Here is a 27,695-nt window from a genome sequence, read left to right on the forward strand (position 1 = left end):
TCAACAACACTACTGAACAACACACAAGACAATGTAATGTATGTTCCATCTCTCTCTCTCTCTCTCTCTGTGCAGTCAGAGTGACTCATCTGCCTTCCATGTGTCTTTCAAAGTACTCAACTATGGACAGAATTTTTCATATTTCGATCTGGATTATCCAACATCCAGATCAACTGTAACTGGATTAGCGAGGTTTTACTGTATGAATAAAAGTTCTGTTCAAAGTATCAAGCTATTATTCAATTATGACACATTTTCCTAAATCTTACTCTTATGGCTTTAGGGGGAAAAAATTGTAGTTAGGCAGCAAAGAAAATCTGTATTCATACAACAAAACACTGTTTCAAAATTATAAAATAACTAAAGCTATTTGGCCTAGTTGATATTTGTAAAAAACACAGGACTATTTCATTGTGGCCTTTTATATGTTTTTGGTCTGCAGCATTTGATAAGAAAATATCATGGTCTTGTTACAAAATAACACATAAGGAACAAGGATGTCCCATGCTTTTCACAAATACCATCTAGGCCAAATCAGTATATCAGTATTTTAAAATTTAAAGTAATCCTTCACATACCACATGGTTACTCACACTGAATATATACTTTTTGACTGTTTTGTACCTTGATTTTTTTACTAGAGACCACCTGCTATATGTTGGTAACTTGGTGGTCTGCACAGATTCAAAATCACACATCAGTGCTAATTGATGCTCAACTGCAGGTGACAAGCAAACCAAGATTTACACTAGTGAAATCTGTTTATTGCCTCTAGTTAAGTTTAATACTTAGTTATTAACCTTATCCATGTGCAATCAATGCAAGCTACCATCAAGTTGTAAAAAGCTATATCTCATGATGGACAAAAAGTCCCAAAAATGCTGTTGTGGCAGTAGCATACTTAAATAAGTAACAAAATAACCTAAGTGATGCCATTTGTTTGAAAGCAATGCAATACAAGAAAAAACTTGTTCAAAAGGTGCTCTCATTCTGCTGTGAGAAAAGATCATGGCATTTTACTATGCAATTTAAACCAAAAAAAGTAGGATACAAGTCCTATGCTGTTCTACAAACCCATACTTTGCTTTTTTTAAGAATAAATTGCAAAGCATAAGTCAAACAGCAGCAGTGGTGATGCATTTCAGCAAATGATTTTCAGAATTATGCTTCAATATATTTTATATTAAAAAAGAGCATAATAATAAATTTTTATTTTTCTGTATTGTTAAACAAACATCAAATACCTCACTTACCAAATTTTAAGAAATATCAAATAAATGTGTTCTAAATGTCAAAATTTCCCAAGGATTTCAAGATGTGATTTTAATTCTATTCCATACACAATTCATTATTTATAATTCTGTTTAATTTCATCTTAAATTGGATTTAAATTTGAAATACTATAAATATTACTTTATAATTATTAGTTCTTACCATCTGTCTTATCAGATTTTGATATACTGGCATTAGAAAGCATACTACAAGTTGAATGACTAATATTTGTCATTGTTTTAGAAGAATCAAATAATATTTTGTTTTTCTTTGGTTTATGTAAATTTGTAGAAGGTGGAGTTAAGTGCCCCTTTTTGGATGTGCCTAAAAACAAAAAAATAAAAAACAGAAACAAAAGAGTGCAGATAATTAAAATGAATAAAACTGCAAATAAGAAATGTGAAAAAAAAAATAAATAATAATAAAAATTTGAAGCAAAAATGTAAACAAAATTAAAGTGCATAAAACTATAAATGCAAAAATAAAATAATGTGCAAAGCAGTAAAGGGTTGGGAAAAAAAATGGGAAGGGTTAAGTATTTACATACATATATAACTAGACTACTACAAATGCTGGTCTTCTAGCAGTGCAATAGCTATGGCACTTTATTTAGAAAGGTCTGGGTTATATTTCCATCGTCAGATCAGAATGATTTATAATTACCAGTAATGGTAGGGACATTTAAGGGACTTTCAAGTGAGGCTAAGTTAATTAAATCTCAGGAAGAGGTATAGGATTAGTTCTCCTATATATATATATATATATATAGGTTTGTGATGATGGTTATATTTCCATCGTCAGATCAGAATGATTTATAATTACCAGTAATGGTAGGGACATTTAAGGGACTTCCAAGTGAGGCTAAGTTAATTAAATCTCAGGAAGAGGTATAGGATTAATTCTCCTAGCAATGTAGGTTTCTTAATACACGCAATTTACAAAAATAATATCTCACAGCCTCAATAATTACAGAAATCATCCCAGCTCAATCTCACAAATACTGAGCCATTGTTGTTCTAAGGCACAAGAGCATGAAAGGTTACAGTATCCTTAGAACGATCAGTGATGCTATAGCTGTCAAGTTACTAATAATGCTTATATTTTGTTATTTAACATTGTATTCATTTTAAGTAAGGAAAAAAAATTTTTGCTACTTCTTGTTTGTCTGCTAAATTTGCTGTAGAGGGAGTTAAGGACACTGCAATTGGATTAGGTCATCACATGCACTGGAAAACAATGTTCCCACTGGTGAGATGTGCACCTTCCTCACTGCCAAAAGTGCCTGCTCAATTCTAAAAAATTGTAAAATTTGTTTTCTCACTTTGAACTTAACCAAATTATCACCCTTGACTACTGTTGCAGGAAATCCATTCCAATGATCTATAACATGCTGCCCACAAATAAACTTCATGTGATCCATCCTTCTGTTCCTCCCCAAAATTCTGCATTTGTGCCCCGTCCTAGTTCTCTCATCTGTCAGTAAAATAATACCTTCTTCATTCATTTTACTGATTCCCTTCAGGACCTTATACACCTCTATCAGCAACCCCTCACTCAATCTGTCTAGTTGCCAAGCTTTGCAATCCTCACTTTCTAATTTGTTTTTCATATCAACATCAATTAGCATCCCTCACCAATCTGGTTGTCTTTCTTCAAACCCGTTCTAGAAGTTGTCTTTCTTCGAGTTGGACATCCAGATTCAGAACACACTATTCTAAATGTGGTCTCATCATCATCTTATACAAAGGGATAATGACATCCTTTTCCCTAATTGCAAAGACCTTGTATATCATAGACATCATGTGCCTTCAATGCTTGGGAACGAGATTAGCCTTGTGCAGGCGAAGTTTTTTACTGCTCCTGGAATAGAGAAGTTTTTTCTGTTTTAGCTTAAATTGGCATATTAACTTATTTTCTAGAGTAGCTTTATATTCCTAGTTACGATACTTAGTTTAAAGTTTAACTTAGATAGAGATTTTGTAGGTATTACTTAGTATCGGTAAGGGTATCAAATCCTGCAACTTGTCACGTGTTACAAGTTGCAGCTCCGCTGAACGAGAAGTTTTTTAGCCATATTTAGCCGCTTTATTGACCAACTGTTATAGCAAATTATTTTCTACAAGTAACTTATAGATCTAGTCAGGATCCTTAGTTTATTCTGAATTGAGACAGCGAGATTTGGAAGTTAATTAATACTTAAGTGTCCGTAGATTTACCATTCGTAACTTGCCGCCATTGTTATATGATGCAACATTATATCCTGAACTAGATAGCGTAACCTTGGTATGGTATGGTATGGTATGGTATGGTATGGTATAGTATAGTATAGTATAGTATATAATATTGTAAATTAATCACTAAAATCTATTAATCTTGTTAAACATCATTGTCAATTAAATTGTACTTTTTAACTAAACACATATAATGACTTAGATTACAAACGTAACATAATTAATTAATACATAACTTGATACAGAAGTTATATAAACGGAACTCGTAGATAATACTCGATACTGAAAAATATGTATAGTGGTACAACTGTGTTGGAATACAAGTTTAGGTTATAATTTTGTACAGAAATTGATATTAAATAGAAATCATGACTCAGAGCAAAGCAGCAAAGCAAAAGACTCAAGTTAATGGGAGTGCTGTGGCTCGGGGGAGAACTGAGGGGGGCAGTTGCCCTCTGAATCACAGCCTTTTAAAATGCACTGCTTGTATGATGTTTTGGAGCATTCGGGTACAGGACGTGATATTGCCATGGGGGATGTCTTTGTGTGTGTGCGAGCAATGTAAGGAGTGTAAGGAAATCAGGCGACAACTCAGCGTTGTTATGGGCCTATATGAAAGCTTGAAGGGCAGGGTGGATGTCCTCGAAGGAAATAAATTGAGGGGCCCATCAAGCTCTCAGCTGCCCACATCAACGCCAGAGCTTGCACTTGGTCATGATGCAACACAGCAGCGATCCCCAAGGCAGAATGCACTGGTCCCACAGGAACTAGTAGTTGTTGGTGACTCTATTGTCAGGGAAATGGGGAACATGCTTTGTAAAAAGGATAGGTGGAACAGGACCAGGGTATGTCTGCCAGGGGCAAAGGTTGATGACGTTGTAGAGCGGATATCATCTTTTAAGGGCACAAAAGGTGATATAGTTGTACACGTTGGCACTAATGATATTAAGAGCAGGAGACCAGCAGAATTACTTAACAAGTGCAGGTCACTGTTGAAAAAAAGCCTTGAATTTGAAAGTGTCTGCAATTCTGCCCAGACACGATAGGAGGGAGTATATGGTGAGAACCTTGTCGATCAATTTGGCCATGGAAGGATTGTGCAAGGCTCAAGGGGTAGAATTTTTTCAGCATGGTCTGTACTTGTTAATAAGAGAGACTGCTTCTACAGGGATGGGATACACTTAAATAGAAAGGGTGCAAGAATATTTGCTGATATTATTGAGGCAGTGTTAGGTGGGTCGGAAAACTGCTAGCTTGGGGGGGATACAAGGACTAATAGATTAACAGTAGCCACTGGCAGAGGTGAAAGTGATTCTTGCACTACTTCTATTGGAATGAGCAGCAGCCTGAAAAACAAGATGCAGGATATTTCAGAGACTGCTGGGAGTCACTGCGGTACAAGTGAACACATGGGTTATGTTAGGGAAGCTAAGAATAGGAACAGGTGCATGTATACTTGCGTGTACACCAATGCTAGGAGTTTGGTAAATAAATTTGATGAATTTGAGGTATTGCTCAAAACATCAAAGGCAGATATTGATGGGATATCAGACACGTGGTGTCACACAGATATAAGGATTTTTTTTTTTTTTTTTGATTTGGTAGTTGTTGGTGCATCGGCTTCTGTGGCCATATTGCACCTCCCAAGGTTTTTGCAGTACTTTGATTCAAGCCCGAGGCGGGAATCGAACCCGCGACCTTTGTTTTGCCGGGCAGGTACTTTACCCACTCGGCTAGCCCGGTCGGCCAGATATAAGGAATGCAGAACTGGAATTTGGGGAGTACAACGTCTACAGAAAGGATAGACAGGATAGGAAGGGAGGAGGGGTTATGCTATTAGTTAAGAAACACATAAAATCCAAGGAAGTGAAGCCAATTGACATCGCTGAACAGTGCAGTGTCGAGTGAGTTTGGTGTGACATAAGCATTGGGAGATCAAAATTGAGAGTAGGAGCGTGCTATAGGCCTAATGACTCTGATGAGTATAATAAGAAACTGTACAGGGAAATATAGTGGGGCAGTAAATCAGAGTCTTATAATGGGAAATTTTAATTTCCCAGATATTAACTGGAATTTGTGGGTTGGTCACTCACACACTAGCAAGGCTTTTGTGGATTTATTGGATGATTGTTTTCTACAGCATGTTCGGGAGGCAACTAGAGGAGTAATACTCTTGATCTGATTATCAGTAGTGATTCTTCATGCATTAAGAATCTGAAGATAAAGGAACCCCTAGGTCGCAGTGATCACAGTGTGCTGAAGTGAGATTTACTCAAAGAGTTAACTACCATCAGGAGTAAAGGGAAGGGTTTTTGCTTTCGTAAAGGCGACTACGATGGTCTGAGACAGTATTTAAATTTTATACAGTGGGACCAACTGATGATGTTACCAATAGCAAATTCAAAATGGGAAGCATTCAAAGAACTTATCTTGGAAGCTACTAGGCTTTATATACGAACTAAGATATATTGTTCAAGGTTTAGGCCTAAATGGATGTCAGATGAACTAATGAGACATGTGGCAGAGAAGAAAAATGCATGGGATACATATAAATTAATGGGTAACATGGAAGTCTACGATAGATATAAGCTGGTCTGTAAACCAAGTCACAAAGGAGATTAGGCAGGCAAAGGCAGATGAGAAATCCTTGGCAAAGGATACAAAGAAAAACAGAAAAGAGTTCTTTACCTATGTAAACTCTAGAAGGAAAGAGATGAATCAGATTGGTCCACTGGATATTGATGGTTCAACAGTTGAGGATCCCGCTCAGGTGGCTAACAAACTAAACGAGTATTTTGCATCTACATTCACACATGAGGATTTATTCAGGAAGGGGAATGCCAGAGGTGAAGTAAATTCTGGCAGTGAGCTAGATGATTTTGTAATAACTGAGAGGAAAGTGGAGGAGAAATTGTTGAGGATAAACATAAAAAAGGCAACTGGGGTAGATGGGATTTATCCGGTTATATTAAAGGAGGCAGCAAAGGAAGTAAGCAAACCCTTAACCATAATTATGAGAGCTTCTTTGGACTCAGGGTAGGTACCCATAGTCTGGAGATGTGCAAATGTGACCCCAATTCACAAAGGAGGATCAAAGGCTGAAACAAATAATTATAGACCTGTGAGTTTAACTTCTGTTCCAGGAAAATTAATGGAGGCACTGGTTAAAGAAGCACTGCAGGATCATCTAGACAAGACTTCAGTTATAGCTCAGAAACAGCATGGTTTTGTTAAGGGAAAGTCTTGCCTGATCAATTTGATTGGATACTATGATGCAGTCACAAAAGAAATGGATGCAGGGAATAAGTTTGATATTATATATTTGGATCTTAGAAAGGCTTTTGATACTGTTGAACATGGAAGACTGCTGCACAAAGTGGAGCAGTGTGGCATTGGAGGCAAATTGCTGCTATGGATAAAGGGATGGTTGAGGGGGAGAAGACAGAGTGGTAATCAATGGACACTGCTTATTGTGGACTAATATTATTAGTGGAGTCCCTCGGGGTTCAGTGTTGGGTCCATTATTGTTTTCTGTATTTATAAATGATATTGATGATGGTATATCAAGCTTAATGTCGAAGTCTGCAGATACAAAGGTTGGCAGGGTTGTTAAGGACACTACTGACACTATGCTGTTGCAACAGGATCTGGAAAGGTTGAGCAGATGGGCTGAGAGGTGACAAATGATGTTTAACATTCACAAATGTAAAGTACTACATATGGGAAGCAGCAACCCCAGAGTGACGTATCAACTCTGTGGTACTACACTGACAGTGGTAGAGAATGAAAAGGACCTGGGGGTAATTGTGCAGGCAGATATGAAGTTCTCTGAGCAGTGCAGACGGGCTGCAAGAGTAGCTCATGGTGTCTTGTCAATTATATACAGGAATTTTATAGCAGGGATAAGGAGGTGATTATTCCCCACTATAAGGCAATGGTCAGGCCACACCTTGAGTACCGTATACAGGTCTGGAGGCCTCATTTCAAGAAGGATGTAGAGCTGCTGAAACGAGTATAGAGAAGGGCAACAAGATTAGTGAATGGAACAAAGGGTTACTCTTACGAAGAAAGGCTTAAGTTTTGCAAATTACAGTGTCTGGAGACTAGGCACCGGTGGGGTGATCTGATAGAGGTGTTTAAAGCCTTGAATGGTTTGAGCATGCTCAATGCCGATGGGATCCTTCCTCTTGCTCAGAATAATCACCTGAGAGGGCATAAATTCAGATTGAGAAAGACAGATGTAGGATAGATGTGCGGAAATTTGCCTTTAGCCAGTGGTTAGTTGGTTGGTGGAACAGACTTCCATCCCTTGTTGTGGAAGTTGATAGTCTAAATAAATTTAAGGCTCAGCTGGACAGGTATTTCGAATGAACGGAGGGGTGAAATGGAAGTGGTTTTTTTTTTTTTTTTTTTTTGCTAATGCTGCATAAGCTTGCTTTCTTGCATTATATGCCTCTACTAATGCTAATGCTAAATAAAATAAATAAAATTTTCTGTTTATACTCCGGGACGACCAAACAGTCAGAGGAGTTTTACAAGATACACAGAATACAAGAAACAGCACCGTATTCAGCAGTCACGGGACTGAACCCCGGTCACTCAAGGCACATGTGCTTATGCACCCACGTGCCTGACCACTAGGCTACGGCGGCCACCAAATGCTTCCTAGCGGCGTGTTAACTACGTGGAAAATTTCATGTGGTTGACTGTGTCGCAACCACTGTCTTTTTCATGCTGCAACACTTTTAAATCCATTCAACATAGCTTGTAATTCCTGTATTTCTATTCCCTAGGTGCAAAACCTTACATTTAGAAGAATTTAACTTCTGCTGCCATTTTTCAGACCACCAGTGCAACTGATCTAAGTCATTTTGAAGCAAAAGGGACTGGCTGTGGTCGTTATCCACCCTTCCTACCTTTAAATCATCAACAAACTTTAACATCCCCTCCATTCCCTTATCAATATCATTAAGGACGATAAGAAACAGAAGTAACTCAAAGTTTGCGTGTTCAATTTTTTCCCAAAACATTAGCATACATTTGTTGTCTGGCTGATTTTTGATCTTCAACACTCAATTATTCTGGCACCCTTTTGGTATGGACCACCAGTGCAACTGATCTAAGTCAAAGATTCAAACCAGTTGAATTCAAATCATTTCTTAGATTCAAACCACTTGTTAAAATGTGACTTACTGTTTCTTTACCTGGATTTAATGCTTCCATTATAATTCCAATGCTCAAATAATGATCAATTTGGTTGAAGTTTGTGTGCATTCATCTACTCCACTGAATGTGTGCATCATCCCCCCGCCTTTTCCCGTCTGCCACATATATTTTTTTCCCCCGCCAGCTTGTTTCCACTACAACATTTCTTGAAATACTCCAGGTATCGTTCACTTTCACTTTCTTATCATACTTTTGGTTTCGTTTTAGATTCGTTTCTCGGCATGTTTCGACACATTTTTCGTTTCATTACAAGGATTTGGTATTAGTCCCCTTTTATATGAACGCTTACAAATGCCAGAGCCCTTACTATAAGGTTGGGCTTCACAACCTCAGCAAGCTTAGTGTTATTTAATAACTTTTTTTTTGCTTTTTATCTTTCTGCTGTCTATTTCTACTGTACTTCCCATTCATAAAGTTATTAGTGTACACGAGGGTGGTACGAACGTTCCTACTATCCTAATTCTATTGCTATTTTTCATCTTTATTTATTTAAAATACTACTTTTTCCCTTCCCAATCCTCAATTTAATACCTCACCCTACATGTGCTTGTTCCAAATTTATTTATTGAATCATTTAAATCCTATCTATACATAATTAAATCCTACACTAAATTCTACATATTCATTTTAACTTGATCCTTATTTTTATTGAAATAAATTATAATGCGTTTGGACTGCCTTGTCCATACTGTATTAGAATGTGCCAATTTCATTTTCGTTGCTTTTTGGCCTATCACTTTTCTTCTACTACTATGGACAAGTATAGAAACACAGTTCCTGATACATGGTGGTAGTAGTAGTAGTGGCATGTAAGCTTATGCCGCATCAGCCAAAAAAAAAAAAAAAAAAAAATCACACCATTCCGTCCAAATGCCTGTCCAGTTCCTCATTAAATTTATTCAACCTATCAACTTCCACAACGAAAGATGGAAGTTTGTTCCAGCAATTAACCACCCGCTGGCTAAAGGCAAATTTCCGCACATCTATTCTACATCTGTCTCTTCTTAATTTGAATTTATGCCCCCTTAGGTTCGTAATCTGAACAAGTGGAAGGATCCCATCAGAGTTCAGCGTGCTCAACCCATTCAAGCCCTTATACACCTCAATCAGATCACCGTGCAGGTGCCTAGTCTCCAGCCACTGCAATTTGCAGAACTTTAGCCTCTCTTGGTAAGAGGATCCCTTCATTCCCCTCACCAATCTTGTTGCCCTTCTCTGTACACGCTCAAGCAAATCAACATCCTTCCTAAAATGAGGCCTCCAGACCTGTATGCAGTACTCAAGGCGTGGCCTGACCATTGCCTTATACAGAGGGACAAATCACCTCCTTTTCCCTGCTAGCAAAATTCCTATATATCATTGACAAAACCCCATGACCTGCCCTGGCAGCCTGTCTGCATTGCTCAGAAAACTTCATATCTTGACTGCACAATTACTCCCAGGTCTTTTTCATTTTCTACCACCATAAGTGTAGTACCACACTTAAGGTGGTCAGGTGTAGTCCCGATGAAATACCTGAGCACTTATCGATATTTATTTATTTTAGCTAACATCAGATCACATGCTTGATGCCTTACCTATATTCGACCATTTTCTAAAGGTTGGGCTATTAAATAAATAAATCGATATTTATTTATTTTGGCTAACATCAGATCACATGCTTGATGCCTTACCTATATTCGACCATTTTCTAAATATATTCCCCTCCCCCCATATCTGATGACAGTATAAAAAACTCTCATTTTATTTTCATTTTCTATTTATTGATTTGCATTATTTTTATTTTATTAGTATTTTGATGTACTAATTTTACTTTACAGTTCTCCCACTTTCTATTGGCTTTGTAATTCAGCCCATAATTCTCTTAATTTATCATAACCTTTACGATTTAACATTCTTTCACCTTTCACAAATCTACTACACTTCTTTTTCTACTTTCCACACCCTCACCCTTCTAGTTACTGGCACTTTGTGTAACCTTCACATCCATTTATGCATACTTTATTCAATATATTAATACAAACTTATATATACTCTTGCATCCTTTAATGCTGCTTTGTGCTTTTAGGTGCATCTGTCATACCTGATTTATTAATCTTTTATTCATTGAAACCATTTCATCAACAGAATACCTCTTCATCATATGTAACTTCTTAAACATTGCCTTTAAGAGGTTACATTTAATAATCATTTATATATATATATATATATATATATATATATATACACGTGCTTTTTTTGTAAGAAAACAGGTGTCGGTATTCATTCTTTGCTATCAGGAAAAATTGAAAATTAAAAGGATATGAAAAGTACTCTAAAAAATTATTTCCTGATATTGTTACTTTCGTAGTAATGGTTTTAGAATAAGAACAACAAATTAAGTATATTAACACACAGTTTATTAAGCATAAATTTATTATTCAAGTATATAACAAAAATAAGTAAAATGTGTAAAAAATAAGTAATAAGTAAAAAATGATAAGTAAAAGTAATTTCATAATAAAGTTTTTGTAAAATATTCCAAATTTTTATTAGGTTCTCATCTGACACACTATGCTGACTTCTTTTCTTACTGTTTGTGTCGGTGCTGAATGCCGTTTCTGAAGCGGCCATGAATCGACGTATTTTGCTGGATTGAAGTGGGTCAATAGTGAGCCTACAATTGTTTTTGTCATCATCGAAGCTCTGGTTAGGCTGACAATCAGATTCATTTATGAAACTCCTCATTCACATTCACTTGAAATTGGTATCGTACTCAGAGCATCCATCAAATGCTTCCATTCTTCCAAAACTGTCTTTTCAAAATATTCCCGAAATCCATGAATTGTATCTCTTTCATTTAATTAACTGTAACCTGATTGACAATTTTCTAACTTCATTTTCATCAAATGCCAACATTTCATGTTTAGAAGGTAACAGGTTTAAATACTGTTATTGTCCTCATTTTCCTTCTCTCGTCATCGATATTGTCACTGGTTCTTTGAACTAGTTGTTAAATTTGAATTTTTTTCTTCTCTCTCTCTCTCTCTTTTTTTTTTTTTTTTTTTTTTTTTTGTTTTTTTTGAACCTGCCCAAAATGTCAGTTTCATTCAGGTATTCAGGTACTGTGACCTACGGAAAAATGTGGATAACACACTTCGGTGAAACAGATGATTATTTATCGGGGTAAAAGAAATTCACTCTCTCCTAATTCTCTTACAGTTGATTCACAGTGGTGTCCAACATACGGCCCATGCAGAAAGTGAACTAAAACAGCATTTTAAATTTTGTTAATTATCAAAAAAAATTTCTCATTAAATGTTTTGTTTAGTAAATGTAATTGTGTATGTACTTAATAAAATTTTTTAATATTTTCAATTTTACTTTTACATGTAAAAAGATATGGAAAATGTAACGCACTAATTTTTCTCAAATCACTCAGTGCGGCCTGCGAAAGAAATCTAACTTTAAAATTTTTTTAATATGACCTCTGTAAGGAAAAAGGTTGGACACCACTGCAGTAGAAGGTTGATCACAGCTCATTGTCAGCATTGGGAATACCCCTTGATCTGCTCACTGTTGACCAGCATGACTTCTCTGTATGTGGGGCAGGTGGTCGGATAAGTTTTACAAGTACCACTAAGTTGTAAATTGGTAATCTCGTTAGCTCTCCTAATTCGTGCAGCAGCACTAACTGCCTGAAGGCCAGAAATGTGAACAGTGCATACTGAGTTAAGTCTATCCTAATCCGTTTGTTATATGAAAATTTTATACGCTCAATGGAAACTATTTTAAATGCAACATCCAAGGGGAATTAAAAAAAAATTGCTATAAAAGGAATTTGTTAAAGGTCCAACTGAGTAATTTAGAATTCTAAAAATGGTTATAAAGTTTTATATAGAAATTATCTTAACAATAGACAGTGAAAAATGCAAATTTAGTTAAATAACTTTAAGCTTATTTGAATAGTAGATAAAAATTAAAATAAATTTACGGAATATTACAAATTTCAAATTGTACTGCATCCAAATGTCATCTGGTTAACTGCTGTTAACCAGATCCCTGATGCCATGGCGTGCCCTGCAAAATTAAATTTAAGAAAGAAGAGGGTAAACATGGCCACACGGAATGCAAAAAGTTTAAAAGAAGGCAAGATGGATATGGTCATCAATGAAATGGATAGGAATAAAATTGACATTTTAGGAGCAACTGAAGTCATGTGGACAGGACAAGGTCATTTCAAAAGTGGAAATGGGTTTTTGGTTGTTTTTTCTAGAAGTGACCAAGTAAAAGAATATGGTGTCACTGTCATTTTGAATAAGGAATGTTCAAGGTCTCTTCTTGGATACAATCCTAATAATATTAGAATGATGATGGTTAGACTTCAGAGCCAGCCAGTAAATCTCATAGTTTTATTTGCATATGAACAGACAACATCCACAGATTAAGATATGGACATTTATTATGAAAATCTCCAATCAGCTCTTGATCTGGTCCCAAAAAAGGATGTTTTGATACTCATGGGTGATTTTAATGAAAAAGTAAACAAGACAGTTTCTTCTAGTCCGGAATGTGGTAGGTTTGGTCTTGGCACTAGAAATGAACGGGGTGAAAATTTAATTGAATTTTGTCATCTGAACAGTCTTGTTACATCTGTTTTCAGCAGCACCTGAGAAGGCTCTACACATGGAAATCTCCTGATCATAAAACAAGGAATCAGATTGGTTACATCCTTATGCATCACAGGAGGCATTTCAGTGTAATCACAGCAAAAACATTTCCTGGAGCAGATTGTGGTAGTGATCATCAGCTACTCCACATCATTTGCAAGCTGAAGCTAAAAAAAGATCATGAATAAGGTTTTCCCTAGATGATTGAATGTAGAAAATATTCCAAACAATTATATACTTGAAACAGGCAATTGTTTTCAAGCTCTATTAGAACTAGGTGACGATATGCTGCCTGAGGAAATGTGGGAAAATACAAAAAACATTATTCAGGATTCAGCAAATAGATACATTAGAGAAAGGTCAAAGATCAGGAACTTACTGAACAGAGATCTGCAAGAGCCCAGGGTGTACAAGGAAACAAAGAGTATCAGGAACTAAGCAAAGTCATCAAGCGCTGTTTAAGCCAGGGCAAACAGGATTATATCAATCGAAAGTGTAAAGATCTCGAATACCACAACAAACAAAGCAACATTAAGAAGATGTATGATGTAATTAAGTCCTTAAGACAAAAGTTCTGACCAAAACTTATATGATATAATTAAGGACTCAAAGGAGAAATTTTAACAGAGGAGAACACAATTAAAGGAGGGGGAAAGAATATTGTGAGCAGCTCTTCCGAGCACCTGTTGACACTAATGATCTGCCAACCCCTTTTCAAGAGTGCGATCATGAACCAGTTCCACTGAAGGAAGAATTCGAAAAAGAGCCATCAGAGAACTGACATGGCAAGTCACCTAGAATTGATGAGATCCCAGCAGAATTGATTAAAGCTACAGGTGTGAAGCACTCTGAGTTTTTTCATAAAATGATTGTAAAAATTTGGGAAACAGGACAGTGCCATTAGAGTGGAAGAAATCAATTTTCATTATCTTACCAAAAAAAGGAGATCTGAAAATTTGCTCAAATTACAAGACTATTATCCTAATTTCTCACGCTAGCAAGATTCTTAAAATCATATTAAACAGAATCTCAAGAAAACTTGAAGAAATGCCAGAAGAGCAAGCAGGTTTCAAAAGGGGCAGAGAAACCAGAGAGCAGATCTTAAATCTTCGATTGATTATTGAAAAATGCAAAGAATGCAATGTTCCAGTCGTTTTGTGTTTTATAGATTATGTAAAAGCATTTGATTGTGTTCAACATGAGAAACTATGACTAATATGGGTTTCCCGATCCACATAATTCAGCTGATTAAGCTACTGTACCAGGAACAGGAAGGAACTGTGAGAACCAACATGGGAAACACTCTTTCACAATAAGTAACGGTGTCAGGCAGGGCTGTATTTTGTCACCCCACCTTTTTAATCTTTATGCCAAAGATATCATTGCATGAAGCTTTGGAAGATTTAGAGACTGGCATCAAAACTGGAGGACCGAAGATAAACAACCTTTGTTATGCAGATGATACTGTGCTAATTTGCAATTCTAAAGATCATCTCTTAAAGAAACTCTGAGGAGAGTATGTGAAGCAAGTAAGAAAAAAGGATTGTTTCTGAACATGTGTAAAACTAAAATTATAGCAGTAGTAGCATGTGATGCAAGAAAGCAAGTGTATGAGCTTATGCAGCATCAGCCAAAAAAAAAAAAAATTTACAAAATTTTTTGTAAATTGTGTGATTATCTCGGTTCTAGTAAAGTGAAGGTTAATGGGCAGGATATCGAAGAAGTTGATGAATTTGATTACTTAGGGTCAAGTATAAATAAAAATAGTGACTGCTCAAACAATGTAAAGAGACGACAGGCAATTGCTAAAACATTGGTCACTGATCTGACAAAATTATGGAGAGATCAAGAACTGCCCCTAATAACGAAACTGAGAATCATTGATTCGTTAATTTTTCCAGTTGTCACTTATGGATGTGAAGGATGGAACCTGAAAAGAGTTGACAGAAAGAAAACTGAGGCATTTTGAAATGTGGTGTTACAGAAGAATACTGCACATTTCTTACTTGGATTGAAGAACAAATGAGTGGGTATTGAATAAAATTGGAAGGCCTAAAATTCTTCTTTGTAGCATCAACAAAAGAAAACTCAAGTTTTTTGGTCAAATAATAAGAAAGGAAAACTTTCTGTTGAAGAATATAATGGAAGAAAAAATTGAGGGGAAGAGGAAGACCTGCAACTAGGTGGAAGGATGGGATCAGTGAACTTCTGGGTGTGACACTTTGCAATACCGCTCGTAGAGCACATGATCGATGCAGTTGGAGGAATCTGTTGGTTGCCACAACTGCATCTCAGGGAACTATGTGACTGGAAGAAGAAGAAGAAAGAAAGTGTGAAGTAGAAGTTGTTACTATTGAATCTATGGTATACACGAGAAGTGAACTAGAAGAAATGAATAAGAAATGTAGTGATATACGATAGGATAAATTAAAAAAAAAGATACAATAAAGCGACTAATTACGATAGGATAAGGCAACTGAAATAATACGAAGATAAAATAAGACCACGCTGAAGTGCTACTCACAATTTCAATGAAATTGTGATATTGAAATTGTGAGTAACACCGCAATGTGGTCTTATTTTACCTTCATATTATTTTAGTCACCTTATCTTACCTTATTTAGCCACTTTATCATATCTTATTTTGTTACTTTATCCTATCGTATATCACTACATTTCTTATTCATTTCTTCTAGTTTACTTCTCGTGTATACCGTAGGTTCAATAGTAACAAACTTCTACTTCACACTTTCTAATTATCACTATTTATACATTATGGTTGTAGGGTACATTTGCTTAAGTAGTGTCCCTGATCCATAATACTTATTATCTTCCTTTTTACTCCACTCGCTCTCCACTCTTTACTTATTTACTTACTGCTATATATATATATATATAAGTAAAAAATAAATATGAAATTTAATGCAAAAAAATAAATGTAAAAATAGTAATTTTTTTCATGACTTAAAATCAGTCTATTTTATCTTATTATTTATTATTTTTAGTTTAATTGGTCACATATTGTTGGTTGCGCACATTTCCAATTTGGTGATATTTCACACAATTTGGACACTGGTGCTGTCAGGGGGTGTCATTAAATTTCCTTATAAATGGCTTTCAAATTTAATTTGCTTTCATATTGCTTTGTAATTGACTTCCAAATTCTAAATTATATTAGGAATATTCCACAATACTCTCTCCTTCATTATTTTGTTTCCCCCCCCCCTCCCTTTTTTCTTTTCTTTTTATATTATTTTATGGGTTTAATAATTATTTTGCTCTACTGGCATACATTTTACTTTAGTTTCATAGTTTATATATATATATATATATATACAGGGTGTCTCAAAAATACATGACATAACTTCAGGAATGAGTTCCTCATATGTAGACAATAAAAATATTTTATATCAACATAGTTCCGGAAATGCTTGGTTCCCAAGTATTAACTGGAATGTCTTATCTCCCGCAGGTGATTTCCTTCATCACAAGGTACTGACAGAATCTGGTGGTTTTCCATTCCAACCATGTACTCAAATCAAGAGCAAACGGATATGCACTTTATGTATGGTTTGGCAGATGGCAATGCTCTGGAGGCTCGTCGTTTGTACCACAAAAAGTTCCCAGAACAATGTCCAGACAGGAAAACGTTTGAAGGTGTCCATCACCACCTTTGTGAACATGGGACCTTTACACCTCGTGTTGCTGACAGAGGACAACCAAGTATCTATAACTCCTGAAGTAGAGGTGGAGATTTTGGATGTTGTGCATGCCACTCATGGAATCAGCACACGCAGAATAGCAATGCAACTGGCTGTTCAACGTTCGACTATTTGGAGAGTGTTGCGAGAACACCAACTGTTTCCTTACCATCTGCAATGGGTACAGGCCTTGTCACCAGCAGATTACCCTGCGTGAGTAATGTTCTGCCAGTGGTTCTTGCAGCAGCGTGGTACAACTCACTTTCCTGCCTTAGTGATATTCACAGATGGAATCCAAAACTTTCACAATCAGCATGTATGGGCTGAGGAAAACCCCTTTGCAATTCTTCCATCACATCACCAACAGCAGTTCACTCTCAACATCTGTGTGGGTGTTTTTGGTGATAAGTTATTTGGGCCCCATGCACTTCGAAACAAACTCACAGGGCAGGCATACAGACGTACATTGATATAAAATATTTTTATTGTCTACATATGAGGAACTCATTCCTGAAGTTATGCCGTGTATTTTTAAGACACCCTGTATACATTGAAAACTTAACTAATTATGATAAAAAGAAAAGGAAAATTAGTATTGCAAGCATCAGTGGCTGCGTTAATGCATAATCCACTGAATGCTGCTTATAATAAATTAAGATAAAAGAATAGAACAAATGCCAGTAGCATGGCAAACCAGTAGAGCAAAAGTAAAAATAAACCATACATAATAAAATAAAACACAGGGGGGGGGGGAAGAGAACTAAGATAAAAGAGTATTGCAGAAGGAACACTTCTAAAGTAATTTTATGATATATGATACTAATTAACAAAAATATATTAGAATATGCCAATTAATTAAAATTTAGCAGCACCCATATATACATATTTGGTTCAACATAATTTGGACTTAGTGCCATCAAGGGGGTGCCTTTAATTCATCTTTAATGAAAAAATCAAGTGATTTACAAAACAGAATCTATCTGGTACAGGTAATCCTTGAGTTACATATTTTCTTAGAAACATTTTTTTGAAATATGCAATATATTTCAAGTTGACATGAATATGTAAGTAGCTCACCATTAGCACTTTTCTTAAAGGAATTTTTAGAATTGTACAAGTATTTTTTTGAGTAATACATTTATACAGAACTGCGCACTTAAAAACCATACCTGCCACAAAGCAGCTTTTTGTGACTACCAACATAACTAACTCTGGGTCAGTAAAGTAGCCCAGGATCAGGAGCTCCTAGTTTTCCCTATCTCATGAGCACACACTCAAGATACTCTGGTGCCTGTGAAATTTTTCACTAAAGTCCATTAAATCGAGGGCTTACTAAAAAATGTTTCTCTCAAATGAAATCTCGATCAAACAATTTCATTTGGCAGAAACATTTACTTATGACATGTTAACTGATAATAGTGCCCTCTATTGGAACACTAAAAAATAACAACACCCATTCCCCATACCTCTTTTTTTATATATAATTATTTTTGCACAAATAATTATTATTTATTACTATATTTAATACACACACTATGTACATAACAAATGTAATGTTAAGTGATTGCATCACCATAATCATATTCTACAAATTGTACATATGTACAATTTGTAGAATTTGTACATATGTACAAATTGGAGCAGAATGGTATTAACGGTAAGTTGCTACAATGGATAAAAGGATGGTTAAGTGGGAGAAGACAGAGGGTGGTAATTAATGGGTGCTGCTCTTCATGGACTAATGTTATTAGTGGAGTCCCACAGGGTTCGGTGTTGGGCCCACTGTTGTTTTGTATATTTATCAATGATATTGATGAAGGTATATCAGGCTTAATGTCTAAGTTTGCAGATGATACAAAGGTTTGCAGGGTTGTTAATGACAGTAATGGCAGTGTGCTACTGCAACAGGATCTATATAATTTGGGCAGATGGGCTAAGAAGTGGCAACTGAAGTTTAACCTTGACAAATGCTGCTGTTGTTGTTATTTGGTTTTTAGGAGCATTAGCAACTAAGGCCATATTGCTCCGGGATATGCAGTGGTCATTCCCTGACCTTTCCGCATACTCCGTATTTGGTGGTCACGGACTCGAACCCCAGTCTAATCAAGAAGCGTGGGCTACGCACTGCTGCTCCTTCCCACCTGGCTACGGAGGCACCTTTGACAAATGCAAAGTACTGCATATGGGTAGAAGTAACCACAGAGAAACGTACCAACTGTGTGGTACTACACTTAAGGTGGTAGAAAATGAAAAAGACCTGGGAGTAATTGTGCAGTCAGATATGAAGTTTTCTGAGCAATGCAGACAGGCTGGCAGGGCAGGTCATGGGGTTTTGTCAATGATATACAGAATTTTGCTAGCAGGGAAAAGGAGGTGATTGTCCCTCTGTATAAGGCAATGGTCAGGCCACGCCTTGAGTACTGCGTACAGGTCTGGAGGCCTCATTTTAGGAAGGATGTCAATTTACTTGAGCGTGTACAGAGAAGGGCAACAAGATTGGTGAGGGGAATGAAGGGATACTCTTACCAAGAGAGGCTTAAGTTCTGCAAACTGCAGTGGCTGGAGACTAGGCACCTGCACGATGATCTGATTGAGGTGTATAAGGCCTTCAATGGGTTGAGAACGCTGAATTCTGATGGGATCCTTCCACTTGTTCAGATTACGAACCTAAGAGGGCATAAATTCAAATTAAGTAAGGACAGATGTAGAATAGATGTGCGGAAATTTGCCTTTAGCCAGCGGGTGGTTAATTGCTGGAACAAACTTCCATCTGCTGTTGTGGAAGTTGATAGGTTGAATAAATTTAAGGAGGAACTGGACAGGCATTTGGAGGGAATGGTGTGATTTTTTTTTTTTTTTTTTTTGGCTGATGCTGCATAAGCTCATAACACTTGCTTTCTTGCATCACATGCCACTACCACTACTACTACTACTACTAATTAAAAATTCTTTTAAAACAAAGGATTTTGTCTGATTTAGAATAAAACCCAGGCTTGTTATTTTCCATGGGAATATTATTTCCAAGTGAGCATTTTTGTGCAACACAATTTCTAAGAATAAATTAATCATATAACTCAAGGGATACCTACTTGCAAAACAATGAAACATTTTTGAGAGATGCAAAAAGACTGCTGAAATACAGTAATGCTAGCTTAAAAAATATTCTCAGAGTACAGAGTTATTTTCAAAATTATTATTTTCATCTGATGAATTTTAATATAACGAAAAGATAAATTATAATTGCAAAAAAATTATAAATGTAGATGCATAATGAAAGAGAAGAAAACTTACCATCTCTTAGGTCTCCAGCCTCAATTTCATTTATACCATTTACAAAACCGTCTACACCTTCATTTTCTGAATGTGATTTTTTCATTTCCTGCCTCGTCCTCCAGCCTCGAACATAGTTATTTAAATTAGAACTAGGGTCTGACATTCTCCTTTGAAGGTAAGGGTTATCCTAAAAAATTATGTGCATTATTTGTTAAAACGTTTTTTTTTTAACTGCAAAAATAGAAAAGCAGTGCAAATTTGTGAATTTAGAGTAACGAGCAGTTTTTTCATTAAAACCTAAGCCCAGAAATAATTTCATTTTCTCTCATATGAGAAGGTGATTTATCATGTCATCCCACAAGTAATGCAATGTTTTTTTTTATCCTCTCCTTTTCAAAATAAACAGGTTTGCAAAGACTGAGGAAAATATTTAGAATGCAACACAGGAACTATTAGCAATTCCATAAGAAGTCTATCAGGAATGCTTCCAGAAGTTGCAGAAGCACTGGAATCATCATATGCAGTGTCAAGGAGATTACCTCGAAAGAAGTCCATCTGAATAATCAGTAAATTTTATTTTCCAAACTTAGTTTTAATTTCTAAATTTTCTGATCACACCTTATATGTACATTTTAACATAAAATGCAAATTACATATACATGTAATTTTACTAATGGCATTTCCATTAATCTTGGAAAGTAATACTATATTTTGAATATAAGCCACACTTTTTATTTTCCAAAATCAATGCTTTTAAAGCCTGTGTACAGCTTATAAGTGATTCTTTAAGAAAAAGATCATTGGATTACTTAGATTAAGAACAAGTACACAGTTTGCTGTTATGATCAAGTGATGATGATTTATCATCATCAGTTAAATGCTAGATTGATTTGAATCAATGATACCATCTAGAGGTTGGTTGGTTGGTTGGTTGGTTGGTTGTGTTTTATTGGCACATTAGCAACTGAGGCTATAATGCACCAAAACCTCCATCTAGTGGAGTCCTAATGGAAAGTTATCATACATAATTTTTTGATGTTATTAAAAGCATCAATCCAAAAATTTAAATGAACATGCTTTAAGTAATATACACAATTATGTGAAGAAACACAAAGCCTGTTCTGATCGTTGAGTGCAGAATTTTAAATGATAGTGTAGTATTCTAATGCACTTATTTTGGCAAAACTGAGTCATGAAATATTTATATTTTGACATTCCGAATATTGGTAGTCGTCAACAGAAGGCATTCATAGCTTCCTTGCCTCTAAATTTATCTTATTTTTCAAGTATTCTGTACTCTACATTTGCAGGCTGCACAATGAGTTTGACAGTGAAATGAGTTAGTGTTTTGCACATGTGATTTTTTTTTTTTTTATTACCTCAGCAGTTAGACTCATTAACACATTTTAACAAATCTGTAAATGAAAGATAAGCTAGTGCTGTGCTACAAATTATTACCAAACATAGAGAACCGCACTGAAACAAGGTGTATAAACTAAACGACTGCAATGTGCTTACAACGCCCATTTCAAAACAGCTGTCATGTGGCAATGTATGTATGTATGTATATATGTATTTAACTGTCGAAGGGTGGCACCCGGACATACATCCATCTCCACCAATTTATCATATAATATCATGTTCTCATAATGGCCTGTTAGTGTAAGTGTGTGTACACGTGTGTGTAATGTGTTATAAGTGAAACAGGCTACTCTGCCACCGGGTGATAGTCCATTGGGCAATTACCACCTGGTGCCCATCCCTGGCACGAGGAGCTATGCCTGGATCTATTAACTCTGGCTGTGCATATTGCACCTAAATCCCGCACCCACCAGTAAGGATGCAAGACTGGTGGGTGCCAGCAGTCCTGCTCCTGGGGTGCCCACACCCAAGAGCCTGCAAAAAAAAAAAAAAAAAAATGCACCAACTAGGAGAATACATCTTACTAGTGAGTGCAACAATCCCGCCTCATGGTCATTCCACAAGGCCAGCCAAAAAAAAAAAAAAAAAATTGTCATGTGGCAAGTGGAAACAGAGAAACTCCTAGAAAGTTTGGAGCTGGTGAATCAAATGTGCACCACTGGTTGCTTATGAAAGATAAACTCTAGTAGCCATTTCCATATGCAAGGCATCAGAGGGTAGACACCCAGAAGTTGATGAACATGCAAGTTCTTTTGTCCAAGAAAAAAGAAATAGTGGTATGCTTATCAGATGGAAAAAATTATTCAGATAAAAGCATCAAAAATTGCCAACTGTTTGGGTTTATCTCATGGCATACTTCCTTGGCTGGTGCAGATTTATGTGATGAAGCAGCCTTGCACTTTGATAGATTTGATTGATTTTGATTTGGTAGTTGTTGGCGCATCGGCTTCTGTGACCATATTGCACCTCCCAAGGTTTTTGCAGTACTTTGATCCAAGCCCGAGGCGGGAATCGAACCCGCGACCTTTGGGTTGCCGGGCAGGTACTTTACCCACTCGGCTAGCCCGGTCGGCTGCACTTGCACTTTGATAGAAAACAACAATAGCACAAAAGTTTCCAGTAGGTTTCTTCAAAAAATTCACTTTCTACTAGAACTAAGTTATTCTATGAGAAGAAAAACAAGACCATATAATTTTGGGAGTGAAGCTTATATCTGAGCAAATATAGCATATAAAACCTAAAAAGAATATACACACACATATATAGTGAAATGCTGTTATAACATGAATTTTCTTTTAAAATGGGAACTGTTTATATACTCATACAGCATGTATTATCAATATTATTTTCTGTTTATATGAACACAACTCTTGCTAGGTTCATTGATATATTCGATTTGCTAAACCACTACATAAAAGTTCTGAGCTCTTTAGTCTGAATGAAGAAAATAACTGCATAAAATCTTGGTTGTAAAAAGGATGTGTGCACTATATGAATACCACTGAATGAAAAGCAAATAGATTACTCATCACTTTATCGTGAGTGTGCAGCAAAGTTGACTGGCCGGTTGTTTTGGAGATTTTCAACATAGATTTGTCTTGTTCTTGGGAATCTGTGGTGCACCTCCTATGCAAGCCATAGTACACTAATTCTCACAATACTCTAGTTTATACAGTTTGTCATGTATTATGTTCCCAAGTGTGTCCACCAGCTGAAAAATCTAGAAAAATCTTGTTACTTCCACCTGAGATCACATATTTATCAAAATATTTAAAAAGGTATGGCCTCAATAATTAAAGTGATTACGACTATGTTTTGGAATACAAAAGGTGTTATTCGTGTTGATTTCTTAGAACAAAGCCATACGATTAATAATAGTTAATGTCATCTAAAAAGCCCTTTAAAACAAACTCTAAGGAAGAATGTGCTTTCTCCACGACAATGGTGTGCACCACGGCTACTCTGTGAATACATCGACTGAACTGAGATGAGAGATTTTCCCCATTCTTTTTATAGTCCTGGTTTGTACCCTGTGATGACTTTCAACCTAAAAGAACACTTATGAGACAAGAAATGAAGTGAAAAATGCAGCCATAAAGTGGCATTAATGTTGAATGACATTTTTCTTCAAAGTTGGAATATGAGAATACCCAAAATGCCAGAGAAGATGCCCAATCAGACTGCTTTAACTCAAAGATAAATTTATTTTACCAAATAAAATGCAAATTTTCTATAACCCAAAAATAACCTTTCTTGGTAAGATTTTTCTTTGAAAGTCACAATTTCTGAGGAAATATGAATAGGTAACTTTGAAAGTAGGGTCTAGACTCATTAGAACCCAATTACTGTAGATTTGCAATCCCCCCTCCCATCTCACAGAAATCAGTAGGCATCATGGGGTGAAAAATTATTCCTTGACTGACATGCATGCATGCACACACGCAAATTATACTGTATATCAAAGCAAGACTGATTTCACATTGGAAACTGACAGGAGTATTACTATAACTCTGAGAGGGGAACTAGTTATTTTATTACCTTTGCATTATATTCAGTTAGATTAATTTTTATAAACAGGACTTATCTAAGGCTAATTACTGTAGATTTGCATATTTCTTCCTTACTTCAACCTTAACTAGAGTTGCAAAAAAAAAAAAAAAAAACCATATCAACAACCCATTCATTTACATAAAAAAAAAAACCACCTGCCGAACCAGATATATACTTGTCAGTGTGGCTATTCGGTTATGATGTATATTTATGAAACAACAGCAAGACAGCCTTTTCTACAGTACGAAATAATATTTAGAATAGCAAAACTGCTAACTTGACAGAAAAAGTGTGCAAAAATTGACAAATAAAATGTATTTTATTGGAGTTTCTTACATTTTGTTGCATTTATTAGTTTGGTCGCAGTTACTGTTTACTGTACTTAATCTACTGTGACGGTTTGCCTGTGCTTTATAATCCAATTTCTCCAAACTACAATTACAAAAAGAGTGTAAAACTTTCAAGTAACTGTAAAAAAAAAAAAACACCCCTAAGTAAGAAGACTGACAAAAGTAAAAAAAAAAAAAAGGGGGGGGGGGGAATACTGCTGTTGATTTTGGAATTCCAGCAAGTCCTCAACAATTATCAAAAAAAAGGATGTAAGAACTGAGTGCAGCAAAAGAAAAGGTATGTCCTGACTAAAAAAAAAAGTCTGTGACACAGGAGGCATGACAAGCTGGATTACATTTATGAATGATAAAAATGATAAATATCAAGGCAATGTTAGGTGGGTTGGAAAACTGATAGCTTGGGGGGGGGGATTCACAGACTAATAGATTAACAGTAGCCACAGCAAAGGTGGAAGTGATTCTTGCACTGCCTCTATTGGAATGAGCAGTAACCTGGAAAACAAGTTGCTGGGGATTTCAGGAACTGCTGGGATCATGAAACAACAATCAGTTGTTTCATGACTCCCAGATGGACAACTGATGGAATCCAGTATGGATTCCATCAGTGTCGATCCACTGGTGATATTCTAGCTTATGTTACCCATTTATGGACAAATTTGATGGAAAAGTTCGGTGAAATGCAAGCAGTTGCTCTTGACATCTCAAAGGCTTTCGATCGTGTTTGGCATAAAGGTCTTCTAAACAAGCTTCCATCTTATGGTTTGCCAACTGTTTTTTGTAATTGGTTATCCAGTTTTCTCTCTGATCGCTCACTGAGGGTGATGGTAGATGGCTCTCTGTCTTCTAACTTCTCCACTAATGCTGGTGTCCCCCAAGTTTCAGTTCTCTCCCCCACTCTTTTCCTCTTGTATATTAATGACCTCCTTCCATTGACTGGAAATCCTATCCATAGTTTTGCCGATGACAGCACATTGCATTCCACTTTCCATTTTGAGACAACTTGCCCTGCTCAATCAGCTTCAACTTCTCGAATATCCATTACCAATTCCTTAAATGCTAATCTCCAGGTAATTCTCCAGTGGGGCAAAGACAACTTAGTTGATTTCAATCCTTCTAAAACTCAGTCATGTCATACATCTCACAAAAAGGATTCTTCTGCTCCTATGCTTATCTTTGGTGACACTCCGATTTCTAGGCAAGTTGATATATCTCTTTTGAGGATTCCCCTGACTTCTAATGTCTCTTGGCACAAGCACATTACAAACGTTGCTTCCTCTGCATCTAAAAAACTTGGTTTTCTCTTTCCTCCTCAGCGCTAGTTTTCTTCCAAACAGCTGTTCACTCTATACAAATCTATACAAATTGTTCCCACATCTGGGGCAATGCCCCCAAAACCTCAGGCTTCTAGATTCCATTCAGAAGAGGGCAGTTAGGTTAATTAATGACTCATCTCTAAGTCTCTCCACTCACTGCCTCATAGACACTTGTTTCTGCTGCATGCCTTTTCTACAGATACTTCCATGGGCATTGTTCTTCTGAATTGGCTTCTATAAATTCCTGTTCTCTCTTTCAAAACAGCCCAAACACGTGCAGCCAACGGCCAACATCCATTTACTGTCCAACTTCAAACTCACAGATTCAACTTTTCATCTTCCTCATTTATTCATTCAACTACCGTTTTCTGGAACAACCTTCCTTCATATGTCTTTGCTGAAAATTACAGTCTATGGAAGTTCAAGTCTAATATCAACAAATATCTTCTCTCGTCTTCTCAACCTCCAACCCAAGCACTGTACTAATTACTGTAGGTTCTATTTCCTCTCGTGTTTGGGGTTTTCATAAAAAAAAATGTACACCAATGCCAGGAGTATAGGATATAAATTTGATGAATTTGAAGTGCTGGTCAAGACATCAAAGTCAGAAATTGTTGGGATATCAGAGAAGTGGTGTCACACAGCTACAAGGAATGCAGAATTGGAATTTAGAAAGTACAATGTGTATAGAAAGGATAGGAAGGGAGGAGGAGGGGTTATGCTGTTAGTTAAGAAACAACATCTAAGGAAGTGTATCCAGTTGACATAGATGGACAGTGCAATGTTGAGTCAGTTTGGTGTGACATGTACCCAGGGGCTCACATCTAGTGAGTATGGGCTTGGCATACCAAGGGTCCTGAGCTGAATATCATCATCCTTTTCTACCTTGGTGATTCCTTTCTACCTCTCTCTCTCTCTCTCTCTCTCAGGGTAGTTCAGAAATTTTTTTGTTTTTTGGTTGGTGCAGCATAAGTCTCAGGCTTCCTTGCACCATATGGCTAATAATAATAAACACTGGGAAAGGGAAAATGAGAGGAGTGTGTTTTAGGCCTAATAACTCTAATGAGCATAACGAACAATTATACAGAGAAAGAGTGGGTTAGTAAATCAGTGTCTTATAATGGAGATTTTAATTTCCCAGATAGTGACTGAAACTTGTGGATTGGTCATTCACACACGAGCAAGGCTTGTGTAGATTTATTGGACGATTGTTTTCTACAGCAGCCTGTTCGAGAGGCAACCAGAAGGAGTAATATCCTTGATCTGATTATCAGCAGTGATCACAGTGTACTGATGTGGGATTTATTTAAAGATGTAACTACCATCAGGGGTAAAGGGAAGGGTTTTTGCTTTCGTAAAGGTGACTATGGTGGTCTCAGACAGTTTTTAAATTCTATACAGTGGGACCAACTGACAATGTTACCAATAGCAAATTCTAAAGGAAGCAATCAAGGAATTAATCTTGGAAGCTACTAGGCTTTTCATGCCAACTAAAAAATACTGTTCTAGGTTTAGGCTCAAATGGATGTCAGATGAACTAACGAGACTCGTGGCAGAGAAGCAAAATTCATGGGATGCATATAAATTATCAGACAACACAGAAGCCTATAGTAGATATAAACTAGCAAGGCTGTGACTTGATTACAGGTATAATCTGTAATCAAGTCACAAAGGAGGTTAGGCAATCTATACAGTTATATTAAAGGAG

At 36.4% G+C, this 27,695-nt stretch overlaps 1 protein-coding gene across 1 annotated transcript in view; it reads right to left on the reverse strand.

Moving 5' to 3' along the window:
• The window catches only part of LOC150079846 (uncharacterized protein KIAA0930 homolog), a 104,625-nt gene that overhangs the window by 19,233 nt on the left and 57,697 nt on the right, over positions 1–27,695 (reverse strand). The window contains exons 9-10 of the mRNA XM_090383251.1: positions 23,125–23,147; positions 20,371–20,525 (exon numbers count right to left, since the gene is read on the reverse strand). Coding sequence (XP_090239377.1) covers positions 20,371–20,525; positions 23,125–23,147 — 178 coding nt within the window. The remainder of the gene's footprint in view (positions 1–20,370; positions 20,526–23,124; positions 23,148–27,695) is intronic.

This window comes from Mastigoproctus giganteus, chromosome 10, assembly GCF_048544385.1.
Source record: "Mastigoproctus giganteus isolate SK-2022 chromosome 10, ASM4854438v1, whole genome shotgun sequence".
Taxonomy (NCBI): Eukaryota; Metazoa; Arthropoda; class Arachnida; order Uropygi; family Thelyphonidae; genus Mastigoproctus; species Mastigoproctus giganteus.